Consider the following 13,109-nt stretch of genomic DNA (forward strand, 5'->3'; position numbering starts at 1 on the left):
GCAGTAAAAAGTATAACAATGGCTTCAAACTGCAAAATCGTATTAAATCTTATTAAAGAATCAGAATCAGAATTTATTTATTGTTGTTGGCAAGTTTGTCCACAGGTTTTTGCACATATTTGTCTTGTTGTCATAATGCAAAAATCCGTGATACAGAAATAGAATATATGGCATTTACTGTAGATATAACAAATAAATCTCTATATGAATATTAATAATATACATACTCAAAATAGGAATATATAAATGTATACTAACTAACTAGTATGTATATACTAACTAGTAGTTCTAATTTGTATTCTTATTACAGTACTGTAATAAGAATACAAATTAGAACGTTCCCCCTTTGGGTAGAAGTGCAGCATTTGTGGTTCTTTACCGCCATGTCGATATTTTTAATATTATTATTTAATATTTTCATTCTGTTCGTTGTGATTTTTTTCCACCTGGGATTTTCGACGTAGTACGGGGATGATGTGTACGCCCATTGAAAAAATGGGCGTGTCGTCGCGTCTTCCCCGCCTCATTTTGCCTTATATGGTCACCGAGCGGACCGTTGATTGACAGCGAGCAGCAGCTGCTGAGTTGCTCAGACATGGCGGAGGATACAGTGTAACTGGGCAGCAGCGGCGGAGTTACGTGAGTTTTCCCAGCAGTTGAGTCAGCAAAAGGCGCATGAAATGATACATAAAAAGAGGAAAATGTGTTCGGTTAAAGCGTACTCTGAAAGGGAACGAAAAACGACGAGAAGCGCCACACGTTGGTAAGATGGAAAAATGTATCGCTGTTTAGTGCAGTCAACAGCCTTGGGCAACAAATATGGCTTCTTGTGCCTTTTTCAGTATGCTATAAAAATTGTTCTCCCGTGCAACCTAATGCCGTGGTGGCTCCGGCGAAGTTCTGCAAGCCGCTACAAGTTAAGTTCAATAATCGCTCAGTACTTTTGATCGGGAAGGATATTGCATCCACTTGGCCGTCTGAGGTTAGCTGGGAAGCTACGGAACTACAGCGGATAGCAATGGAGCCAAAGCACAAAGAGTTGCTAGACCAGTGTCACCAGAACTTATTGGAGTCCATAACAGATGCGGACCGTGTGATCGAGCTGCTGATAGTTTCCGGTACTTTGAGTCAACTCGACAGGTTCGAGCTGGACCAGAACTGTTCGTCCAGCGCCGAGAAAGTCGACCACCTTTTGAAGATGCTGATGAACAAGGAGAGCGACCATTTCCTCGACCTGTGTGTGGCCCTGGAGAAGGCATACCCTGACCTGTATGCTGCTCTGTTCGGGAACAACGGGGGAGGACCTGTGGACCACTCCACCGGTAAGAGCTGAGACTCTCAGTTCTCCTGAACGGGTCTTCACTTGAATCAATAAATGAGTACTACTTACTGTAAGCAGCGACAATCTGGGTGGTCTCTCAGAAGAAACCGTGTGTGTGGATAGCTACACAATACTCAAGCTGGAAGCTTGCTTTGCCATGAGAAAGGTGAACGGGAAGAGGTTGTAGAGGGGGGTTGCAGCAGTGCTCCTTTATGCATGCTGTGAAATTTGTAAGAACTAATGGCAATGTGCAAATTTTTGTGCTGTTAAATGTGCAGAATATAAAGCACTAGCCTTGATCTTTAAACTGCAGGCTGGAGAAATAATGCACAAGCAAGGACTAGTATGACCAAGGACTTTTGTCATTGCTCGCCATTATGCCCTCTCTCTACTCTACAGTCCAATAAAAATCATTGCAATAGTGTAGAATTCGATTGAGTGGCTATAGCTTCAGAATATTTTAAGTGTTGATATCAGTGTTCTGTTTAAATAAAGTCAGACCGCCTAATAACCACCACAAATTCTCATGTGTTGTTAGTGGCATGCGATGGCTATGGTACATTAGATTAATCCGAGTTGTTTCCATGACAACGGGTGTACCACTCACATGTTGGTCTGTACCTTGTGCGTGATGTGTGCATGCAGCCTGCCCATGCCTAAATGGATTGGTCTGCATCAGGCCACACTCCCCTTTTTGGGGAGTAAACCATGCTTTTATTCTAACAAGGACTGATTTTTTTTTTTTTTCTCCAGTTGTGCATTAATGCTGTATTTTTAATCAGAGTTTATTCATTGCATTCATTTCATTTGGCCTCTGTCCTCACAGCAAGTGCCCTCCTCTTCAGTGGTGTGGGTTGTTGTTGCATGGAGACAAAGGGCAACCAAGTGTAAAAGCCTCATCTAGTTTTGCCTGTTTTACTTTGTCTGAATGACTGAAGCCAGTGGCTTACAAACAGTGTCATGCCCCGAGGGCCTGAATGCAGGATGAGCCTTGAGATCCAAATCTGGGGAAGAGATGCAGCACCATGCTTGGCTTTTGATACATTTCACATTAAATGCAATGCAATGCAGGCAATGGTGAATAATTTTGAAGCCACCCTGTGTGAAACAGCTACAGTTGTGTCCATAGTTTACGGCTGCCAAGTTGTAGCACGCCTCACTTTACTACCAGCAAGTAGATCTTAGCAGGTAATGCTGATTTGGTCTTGCTGCTCTGCTGACTGGATCACTAATGCTTCCTTAAGCTTGATTACTTCCTTGTATTGACTGTTGCTGCTGCAGAATAACACACCTGCTGACATGCTAAGAAACGCATTCACTGTGTTTCTGTGAGCAGCTGAGAGTCTGGTCTGGTCTGTTTGCTGTTGGCAGTACTTGGCAGTCTGGATTTGGGTTTTTCTTCACTCGCTCACCTTTATAGATCATAACACCGGGCCTCAGAGCTGACCTGCCTTGTATTAGGAGAGTGCAAGCACAAATGGTGAGTCTGGCTTGTCAGCCTGTGGTTATTCAACAAAGGATTAGGGCCTGCTCTCCTCTCTCTGGTATAAATTCTCTCTGTGAGACGCGCTTTATCGTACTTCTACAGTCCTCTTTATTAGCTGTCACGCTTTTGACTCCCTCTGCTTTGACTCAAGTGTTGTGCTTCTCTTTAATGTGCTCTTTATTATCTTTTAATATAGTAATTCGGATGATGCGATTACCATGTTTTAGCCATACTTGCAAGAGACTGAAGACAAGCTGCTCACGGAGCACCTTCAGGCAAAGAATCTGGTAGAAAAAGCACATATGGATGAAATCCTCAAAGCTGCGGTGTATCTGTGAACAATGCAGGGTGTGTGAAAAGAGGGAATATGAGTGTGATGAGTCTTGCTGATAGCAACCTGCTCTCAACTTGTTCTCCTCTCAGGCTGCCTGCCTGCTTTTGTTCTCAGATGTGCCTCCTGTGCCAGCTGAGCCTCTATATACACACACACACACACACACACACACACACACACACACACACACACACACACACACACACACACACACACACACACTGAAATCATCCAAAGAAGCATCCTCAGCGCAAAGGAAAAACATACAGATGCACGCATAAGTACTGTATTCTTTAAAGCTCGGGCTCTGTAAATTATAAGTGTTTCAGTGGCAACCTGCAGCACATTTGCTGTAGAGAACACGCAAACACATTCATTATTTAGCCTGTTTTTGCGCATCTGTGTGCTGGGGGGACCAAGTCTGGCTTCCCAATTTTTGACAACATTTTTACCTCTCATTAAACGGCAAAGATTCCCTTAGAATCTGTAACTGTTTTGGCTTTTAAATGAAACTGAATGAATTTCATAAATTCATGCAATGGCAACAATCATGCTGTTTTGTTTTTTGTGCCTTATTTTGCATTATACCAACAGTGACGTACCTAAAGAAAAGTGTAGTAGAAAAGATGAAAGAAAAGATGTACCTGCACACCCCCCACTCTTTTCAGAGTCTGACAGTGATTTAAACACACTGCAAGAGGAGGGTAACACAAATCTCCTGACAGGATGCAACATCCACAATCTTCTTCTGCTGTCTGTTTGCCTTTGCTTTATCAGTGGTTTTGGTTTTTGTTCCTTTATTGTCCTTTTCTGAGTCACAATCTATTTCCTTTAACTTTCTCTTTCTATGACCCATTATATTTCTTTCCCCCACTGAGTGGTTTCATTTCTCTGCACACTTAAATAAAAGGACGCGTCAGAAAGACAGAGGAGGGTGATAGAAAGAGGGAGTAAGAGAGCGGGAGACAACAGACCTTTTGTTGACAAGTTGAGCAGGCTCAAAGTGCCCAGTCAGCAGCTTGTTCTGTGTACAGCAGCCTAGGACATAGGCCAGTGTTATTGGAGGGGGAGTTTCTGTCCCACTCCATAAAACACGGTGGACAGACAGAGTGAGTTATGACCCCAACTCTCGTGTCATGGCAACTGGCCTTAAATATCTCCCATGGTCCAGACCTGACCTCACTTTCTCCGTCAGTCTCTGTCAGTGTCTGTCACTCTGTGATGCACACTGCCACTTACCTTGTCACTGCACTCTCCTTTCCTTCACCAACCGGTGTGCTTCAGTCTGTTGTGTTCTAGTTGCGCAGAGAAGACCATCAGTTCAGCTCCTTTTAGTTTCTGCTTAGTGTGATTGATATTTGAGCAGGTTCCACATACATTTTATGAGTGCAGGCGTGCATATTTATAAGTGCAGCGTTTACTCAGAATGTGGTGGTGCAGAATGGGCCAATTGCAGCGTTCTGTCCTCTGTTCCCTGTGTCAGACTACGTCAGTTGGAATTTAACTTGTATCCATAATATTAGAACTGCTTATGTAGATGACTTTCATCTTGTCACTGCACTTCCTTGGATGTCATTAACATACCTAAAGCCTAGATTATTCGTGCTTGTCTAAGTCTGCTAGGGTCTGAGTGACATAATTTTTGCATCAGTCCATGCGAAAGTCTGTGTGCCTGCCTGTTTTTTGTGACTGTGTGGACTTGTCTGCAGAGAATCTCCATTACAATGCAACAAGTACGCATGTCCCCCAGGCAGTGGGCTTCAAGTGGATTTCAAAGAAGCATAACAGGAACAGCTACTTGGCCATCAGGTCTTGGGTTGATACTCAAAAAACACAATTGTTTTGTGACTTTACATGGGGGCCATATTACTACAAGCCTGACTGCTCATCGCTGCCTTTTTTACCTGCTGAAGATCAGGCTCTGGCTGCTGGTTTGGGGTTGACATACAGTTAACTTTAACAACTTTAACGTCACTTGGGGTTCTTAGCATGCAAACGCAAAGCTAGCTAGATGCTTGCAAAGAGACGATGTTGTGCTAGCAGCCTACTCTTTCTGTTCTGGACACTCTTATCTTATTGTTATACTCTTATCTTTTCACGCAGTAAAAATAAGTGTCTATTCTCCTCTGTGCACACAAACTAATGTCAGCTGATTGTAAATGTGCAGGAAGAAAAAAGCATCCTTTTTTTTTTCTTTTTTTTCTATCTGCTCGTGATGCAAATAACTGAAGAGCCTCAGTAACGCAAGTCACAAAATAACAACATAATTGTAACTGTTTTGTTATTACCGAAGTTGATGCAGTAAATTGTTACGGTGTAACTAAAAAATGTCATGTGATTACAGTAACAAGTTACTTTGGAACATGTTACACAGTATAATCGAGGCTTAACTGTTAATTAGATTTGATAATCAGCTGTCGTGAAACATTTTTTTTAAATAAGATGAAGACTTTAAATTGCTGTATCTCCGTATAACCATCAAGACAGGATGCCTCGTACTTTTAAGGACATTAATAGTGTGCCACTGACATTAGTGTTGGAACATTTGGCCAATTAATCTTCTAATCATTCAACAGAAAATAATGAAATCATTAGTTTCAGGGCCTTAGTTGAGTTGTGATTACCAGTTTTAATGGTATAGGGTTTCTTGTCAGTATTAACTCAATAAATCCATCTAATCAAAGCCAGAGATGCACAGTAATGAGTCTGACCTCACCACTTCCTTTGGGTCAGTGGTGTTGTTCCAATTTAATTCTATTGATTTCTAACAGGGTAAAATGTGTAAGGGTAAATTTTTTTTTTTCGCTTTTACTAGCATTAATATCTGATCGTGGGCTTATTGACACTCTGAATGCGAGATCAACAGCCAGGAGGCAGTATAGTGGAACAGAACTACATTACCATTTTACACATGTTTCTTCACTTCCTAATTACCCCACAAAGTGGAGGAAATGCCAGAATATAAATGTTTACCAGCATCGTGAAGTCATGGAAATGAATAGCTTCTCTCTTTGTTTAACCATCCTTACCGCCATTCTGTCTTTGTTGTGCTGTATTTTCTCTCTGTTTATATTTTTCTTCCACCTACTCTGTTCCCATTTTGGCGTCTTATCTTTCTCTCCGTCAGCTTGTATTGTCTCTTTCTTTTGTCATGTGATCTTGGGTCAAACCTAACCTATAATATAGGGGTGCAACTATACACAAAATTCACGGTTCGATTCGGTTCGATACTTTGGTGTCATGGTTCGATATTTTTTCGATACAAAAACAAATGTTCATGCCTTTTTTTTTTTAATTTATCATTTATTAAAATTATAAATATATATTTTAACTCAAAAGTACAGTTTTTAAATTTAATGTTGCTGAAACAACAAATTTAAAAAAATAAATCTATCTAATCGAGAAATCACTTATCTTTGGAAAAGAGAATTTATTACAGAGAAATGGCTCTTTCCAAAATAAAAGCTATATTATACGCTTCTTCTGGGGTATACTCTCAGCAGCATATTAAACATATCAGGTCCCCATAAGGAGAATCATGTGCTAATGGCTGTCTAAATGACTCGGGTAAAGTTTGTAGCATGCGTGCTTGTTGTTTTTGTCTGCTTTCACTTGTCTTTGCACTAGGATGATGTCGGCGTAAATGTGCAGTCATATTCGTTGTGTTCCCACTAGTGCTGTCAGCGTTAATCTCGTTAAAATGACATTAACGTCATAACGCTGCAAATCTCCGTTAACAAGTTACCGCAGATTGCCTCGTGCTTGGGGCCGGACGGCGTCAACACGTTAACAAGGTAACTGCGCTATCGCACTAGTTCCCACAAATTGAGCATTGCGTGGCACATCCAACATACTGTTTTACTTTTGTCCATGGCACACTTACCATCAGGGTCACGCTTCACATGAAAACCAAGATAGTTCCAAACGCCAGATCTGAATGAGGGTGGGGGAGGTTCAGTTTTGGGTAGCACTGAGGTAGTTGCCATGTTGCAACGAGCTTAGCTTCTGTCTTGCTAGCTTGCGCTGCACTCAGTGGATCTGCACTCGACAGTACAGCCTAGGCGGAGTAGTCGAACGCAGATCCACTGAGCGCTCAACACAGACTGCATCGTCAGAATAAAAGTTGATAAAGTAAATAAAAAATGTTGTATTGTTTGATACATATGCATACTGAACCGAAAGCACTGTATCGAACAGTTCAATATCGATATGAGTATCGTTGCACCCCTACTATAATAATCATGATAGTAATCGTTATTGCATGTGGGTCTGCCTCTTATTGAAGATTAGATAAGACTAAAGTATTATGCGTAGTCGTGGTTAGTTGGTGATTTGTTATTTTACTTTAGATCAATTAGTGCATATGCTTTTAATATCAGAAGAACGAAGGCGACAGAAAGTTCGAGGATTGGTTTGTGCTTGCTAATAACTCCACTGCATTAGGGCTCTGCACATGTAAGAAAACCTGAGAAAACACTTATATCAGCAAAGACTTTATAGCAGCTACATAGATTATTTGGGGGGAGTGGAGTGTTTTCTTTTATTATTTAGATACCTCACCAAGCTTTAGCATAATTGCTTCACACAGAGAACTGCAGTGTAGAATATTTTGCTTTTCCTGCCCAGAATTGTTAAAGTCCTACCCACCACATCTGCAGGTCTGAAAAATGATTATGTTCTTTTCTTCTCCTTTCTCTTGTTGACCTTTTAAGAAATGGTAGTTTGGCTTAATCACAGAGTTACCTCAACGCAAAATGAAAATGGTTTGTGAATCAACATGTGCTGCCCTGTGATTAAACGCAAAGGGAACATCACAAAGGTTGCTGAAATTACAGCAGTGGGGTTTTTCCATACAAACTGGCTTTTTGGCAGTGTTTTGGCTTTTTCACTTGCTGAGGCATGTAACTGGTAGAGGGAGGTATGGTTTGGACTGATACTGATATTCACAGTACTTTTACTGATGCTGCTCTCCATATTTTGGGGGTAAAATCTAGACAACAGCAGTGTCTGTAGCCTTTTTCAACTCAATGGCAAGCACATCTGTTGTGTTTTTATTAATCACAGCTTCATAGCAAGCAGAAATGAGGATGTTTATAATTGTACCTCTGGGACCAAGTGCTATGCTAATTTTCCTACAATTCAAAATGTTAACAACCATGAGGAATAGAAAATTCATTATCTGTTGCTGTGAGGACAGCTCACACTAAATTCAAACTGACTTTGCAGAATATGCCTCATAGCAGAGCAGTAGTTGGAGCAGGATTACTGATGTCTTCCCAATATAAGTTACCTACTAGTTTGCAAATGGAGCTAATTACAAAAATAAATAAATAATTTCCCCAAGGGATCAATAAAGTATTCTGATTCTGAAAACAATGTGTGTATGTACAGAAATTTACTGCCTTAGATCAGTGGCAGCATTCCTCTCAAAAACCTGTATTGGGCTCTTTCTGGCACCTTTTTTCTTTTTGACCCAACCCTTGGCACGAGTAAGCTGATCTAAAACAAATCATGCCTCATTTATGCTGAGCAAGGGTTCTTTGCATAAAGAAGCCACATTATGGTTTGCTCATAACAGGCTGGGATGGATGGCACTAGCGTTTTTGTTTTTCTTTGGGGAGGGTAATGTTTCAAACTGTCTGCAAGGATCCATGATTACTATAAGGTTACATTTGGGTGATCTTGCTATTTGCTTGGTGGTAAAACAGATTTAGTGTTGACTCATGCTAGAGGACAGACTCAAGTCTGAGTGGAAAAAGGTGGGTGGGCGGGCGTGCAGTGGAGTAATCCTTGCTCATGACATCGTCATGTTTGACAGATTCGTGTTTACGCTAATTGTACACTTTTTAAATCAGACGATCGATCCTTTACCCCAGTAGTAAGGCTGAGCTGGCTCATTTCCCAGAATTTTCCATGTGGTGTCAGTGCCTCACCAGAAGTTTGGCACACTACTTTCTGAAGCTCCCCGAGTAGAGATATTGAGGTTTGGACATAAGCGTGTGTATATCTGTGTACCAGTATCATGATATAATGGAGGGGTTGTACACTGCTAATTTAAACAACATTGTCCTTATTGTGTGCAGAGACACGGCCAGCATTCGGAGGTCTAGCTTACCCAGCATAAATCATTCTTTCTGCTCTCTGACTTAATGCTGACACATCCTTCAGCCTCAGTTAAGCACACTGTAAAATGAGTGGGTTGTTGTCAACCGTGTTATTAGTGTTGCTATTGTTTGCGCTTCTGTGGTTAAATGGCTGTAAAGCTAAGGATGGTGAAGGAGAAAGGGCACAGACTCTGCTAGCCTCAACTTTGTTTTAATCACTGTTGCTCACTGACAGTGAGAAGAGCTGACAGTGGCTAATAAAGAAAAGCGCACTGTATTATTTTTGGAATGCTAATGCTGCTGCTCTACCAAGTTGCCCCAAAATGTTTGTCTGTAGAGGGCTTTGAAATATCACAGTTGCCTTGCTTGCTTTAAATCAGAAGCAATGAGGCTTGTCAATGTGCTCTAAAAAAAACAAGGGGTTTTGAAGCGGCAGCAGCAAGGAGCCCATCTCACTGATAATCATGTGTGTCTTTACTTTAGGGGGAAACGGTCTCATTGTCAGAATTTTCTGGAATTGATGAATAATTTAGTCTCAGCCACTGTAGGAGGCAGAGTTTGTATCTTTCTTTGATTAAGGCTTTCCTCCAACTCTCATGCCGTCCTCTTTGACTATTCCTCTCATCCAGTTTCACTATGGCAACTTATGCCATCTCCTTTTATGTCCTTGAGAACATAATTTCGTTGTTTGAAGCAACTTTTGGTAGCGATCCCAATATTTATTTATTTATTTTTCATTTTTTGATTTTTAAAGGGAAGCAGATGGGCAAGTGGGGGAAGCGGAGCCCCTTAGGAATGGCAAGTACTCCCCTAACCTATTTAGGTGACTGTGACAGTCTTTTGTTACCATTGCATCAGGTCTTCTACTGGATTATATTCTCACCTCAGAATGCATCTCTTTTGTTGGCATTTGTTTACCCTGTAGACCATCGGTGGTTTATCGGTATATTGCTTCAGTTTTGAATTTGTGTGAAGTCAATGTGTACTGGCATTGCCTGAAATATTATATTAAATATCAGTATTAGTAATCGTCAAGAATTTCAGTCTGTGCACCCCTGTGTATAATATCTCCTGATAAAAGCTGTCATGTTTCTATTTATGAGGCTGAAAGCAATCTTTCAGGTCTCATCTGTCCTGTGTGCCTCCTATTGGCAGACGCAATCGGATTCTACCTCTGTAGAGGATCAGATCTATTCCGCCTTAATGGATGTCTGTTTTATTGATGCAGTGAACATGCTTACAAATGATTAGCCTCACTTGTTGTGGCTGGTGCTAATTGGTATCAGTGTCTAAAAGCTACAGGAAAACTCCAGTGCTGTTGACCCTCAGCTCAACGGCTGGTTCATGCCAATCAGGTGTACAGTTGTTGGGGTGCTTATGGAGTTAACTGATTAAAAAGCAAGCAAGCGTTCTGTGTTGATATTCATTTTGTTTTCCTTGATTTAGATGTTATTTAGAAAAAGGGCAGATAAATCACCTGCAGCTATGGTCTGACAGGCTGGGAGTGGAACCAGGGAGTCGAGTGCAAAAGGGAATTTTCAAGGTTCTTTATTATTTGTCACATGCATAGTTATACAAGTATAACACACAGTGAAATGTAACCTGACACGCTCCTCGACATGTGCACAAATTGTGGGGGGGGGGGGGTGTGTGTGTGTGTAGAGGAAGAACTCATATATATATATATATATATATATATATATATATATATATATATATATATATATATATATATATATAAAAAAAAAAAAAAAAAAATGAATGACACACACACTGGGTGAATGTGCAGTAGTAGCAGCAAGCAGGTGAATTCTGTACATTAATATGAATAGATATCTGACTATTTTACAGGATAGACAATATAAACATATTTAAAATTAAAGGAATTGAAATGTACATTGTGCCTTGGTTTAGTGTCTGGAAGAGTCCTGTCTCAGTCAATTATAGATGATGTGAGAGGGCGGGTGTGTGTGTGTTTAGGGCACGTATGGCTTGGGGATAGAAGCTCCTCTTGAGTCTCTCTGTCCTTGCCCGGAAGATGCGGAACCTTCTACCAGATTGCAGAAGTTGGAACAGTTTGTTGCCAGGATGGGACGGGTCCTTCAGTATCTGCGCTGCTCTAGTCCGGCATCTCCTGGTGTAGGTGTCCTGAAGCGGGGGGAGAGCAATCCTGCAGCAGCGTTCTGCTGTACGGATCACTCTCTGGAGAGCTTTTTGGTCCTTCACACAGCTGTTCCCGAACCACGATGTCATGTTCTGTGTGAGGATGCTCTCCACAGCGCCTGTATAGAAAATCCTGAGGATCTTTGGAGAGACCCTGAACTTCCTCAGTTGTCGTAGGTGATACAGGCGCTGCCTAGCCTTTTTGGTCTGGACCTGAATGTGGGCAGCCCATGTCAGGTCTGAGGAGATGTGGACACCAAGATACTTGAAGGACTGCACCCTCTCCACTGGAGCTCCATTGATGATAATGGGCTTGTAGTCTCTGTGCTGACCCCTTCTGAAGTCCACCACCAGCTCCTTGGTCTTGCTGACGTTCAGCTGGAGGTGGTTGTCCTGGCACCACGATGCCAGATTCTTCACTTCATCCATGTAGGCCGCCTCATCGTTGTTGGAGATGGCACCCAACACCACTGTGTCGTCAGCAAACTTCACAATGGTGTTGGAGCCATGGGTGGCCACACAGTCTGAAGTGTAGAGGGAGTAGAGCAGTGGCGAGAGGACACATCCCTGAGGTGCTCCTGTGTTGATGGTGATGCTGTTGGAGAAGCACCTGCCCACCCTCACCACCTGAGTTCTGCCAGTGAGGAAGTCCAACACCCATGCACACAGACGGCTGTTAAGTCCCAGATCCCTCAGCTTTGTGAACAGTCTGCAGGGCACTATTGTGTTAAACGCTGAACTGTAATCAACAAACAGCATTCGCACATAGTTACCTTGTTTCTTGTCCACGTGGCTGAGAGTGGTGTGTAGGACGTGGGCGATGGCATCCTCTGTGGATCTGTTGGATCTGTAGGCAAACTGCAGCGGATCTGTGGTGTCTGGGATGGAGGAGGAGATGATGTTCTTCAGCAGCCTCTCAAACACCTTCATTACTACTGAGGTCAGTGCAACTGGCCGGTAATCGTTCAGGGATGAGGGTTTGCTGTTCTTGGGCACAGGGATGATGGTGGATCTTTTGAAGCATGTGGGGACCACAGACTTCGCCAGGGACTCGTTGAAGATGTAAGTGAACACACCTGCTAGCTGGTCAGCACAGCAGCGCAGCAGATGGCCGGTGATGCCGTCTGGCCCCGCCGCTTTCCTTGTGTTCACTCTCCTCAGTGCCGCTCGGACGTCATGCTCCGCGATGCTGGTCACCGGTCTCTCGCTGATGACGTCACTGTCCTCGGTAGTCAGGCGGTAGATAGCATTAGCCGCCTGGCTAACCTCGAAACGGGCGTAGAACTGATTCAGCTCGTTGGTGAATGCAGAGTCGGCGTTGATCGGCGCAGTGTCCCTGGCTTTGTAGTCCGTAATGGTGCGTAGTCCGTGCCACATACTCCGTGTGTCGCCCTGGTGGAAGCGGGACTCCACACGTTCCCGGTACCTGCGTTTGGCATCTCTCGCCGCACGCCGTATGAGGCCGCTTTGTAGGCGCTCATATCGCCAGTGGCGAGGCCCGCGTTGTAGGAGGCGGTCCTGGCGTTTACTGCAGTGCGGATCGATCTGTCCATCCACGGTTTCTGGTTTGGGAATGTGGTGACTCTCGCAGTGGGGATAATCTCCTCCGCTAGCATATTGACGAAGCATACTGCTACTTCCGTAAACTCGTTGATGTCGACTGCGCATGCTCTGAACATGTCCCAGTCTACGTCGTTGAGT

At 42.8% G+C, this 13,109-nt stretch overlaps 1 protein-coding gene across 3 annotated transcripts in view; it reads left to right on the plus strand.

Annotated features, from left to right (window-relative positions):
- The first annotated feature begins 553 nt into the window (after positions 1-553).
- The window catches only part of dlg5a (discs, large homolog 5a (Drosophila)), a 41,434-nt gene continuing 28,878 nt past the window's right edge, over positions 554-13,109 (plus strand). For all 3 annotated transcript variants that reach the window (XM_040001552.1, XM_040001554.1, XM_040001553.1), the window contains exon 1: positions 554-1,322. In XM_040001552.1, the coding sequence (XP_039857486.1) occupies positions 1,019-1,322 (304 nt within the window). In that variant the 5' untranslated portion in view covers positions 554-1,018. The remainder of the gene's footprint in view (positions 1,323-13,109) is intronic.

This window comes from Simochromis diagramma, unplaced genomic scaffold (genome assembly GCF_900408965.1).
Source record: "Simochromis diagramma unplaced genomic scaffold, fSimDia1.1 OVJJ01000421.1, whole genome shotgun sequence".
Lineage (NCBI taxonomy): Eukaryota > Metazoa > Chordata > Actinopteri > Cichliformes > Cichlidae > Simochromis > Simochromis diagramma.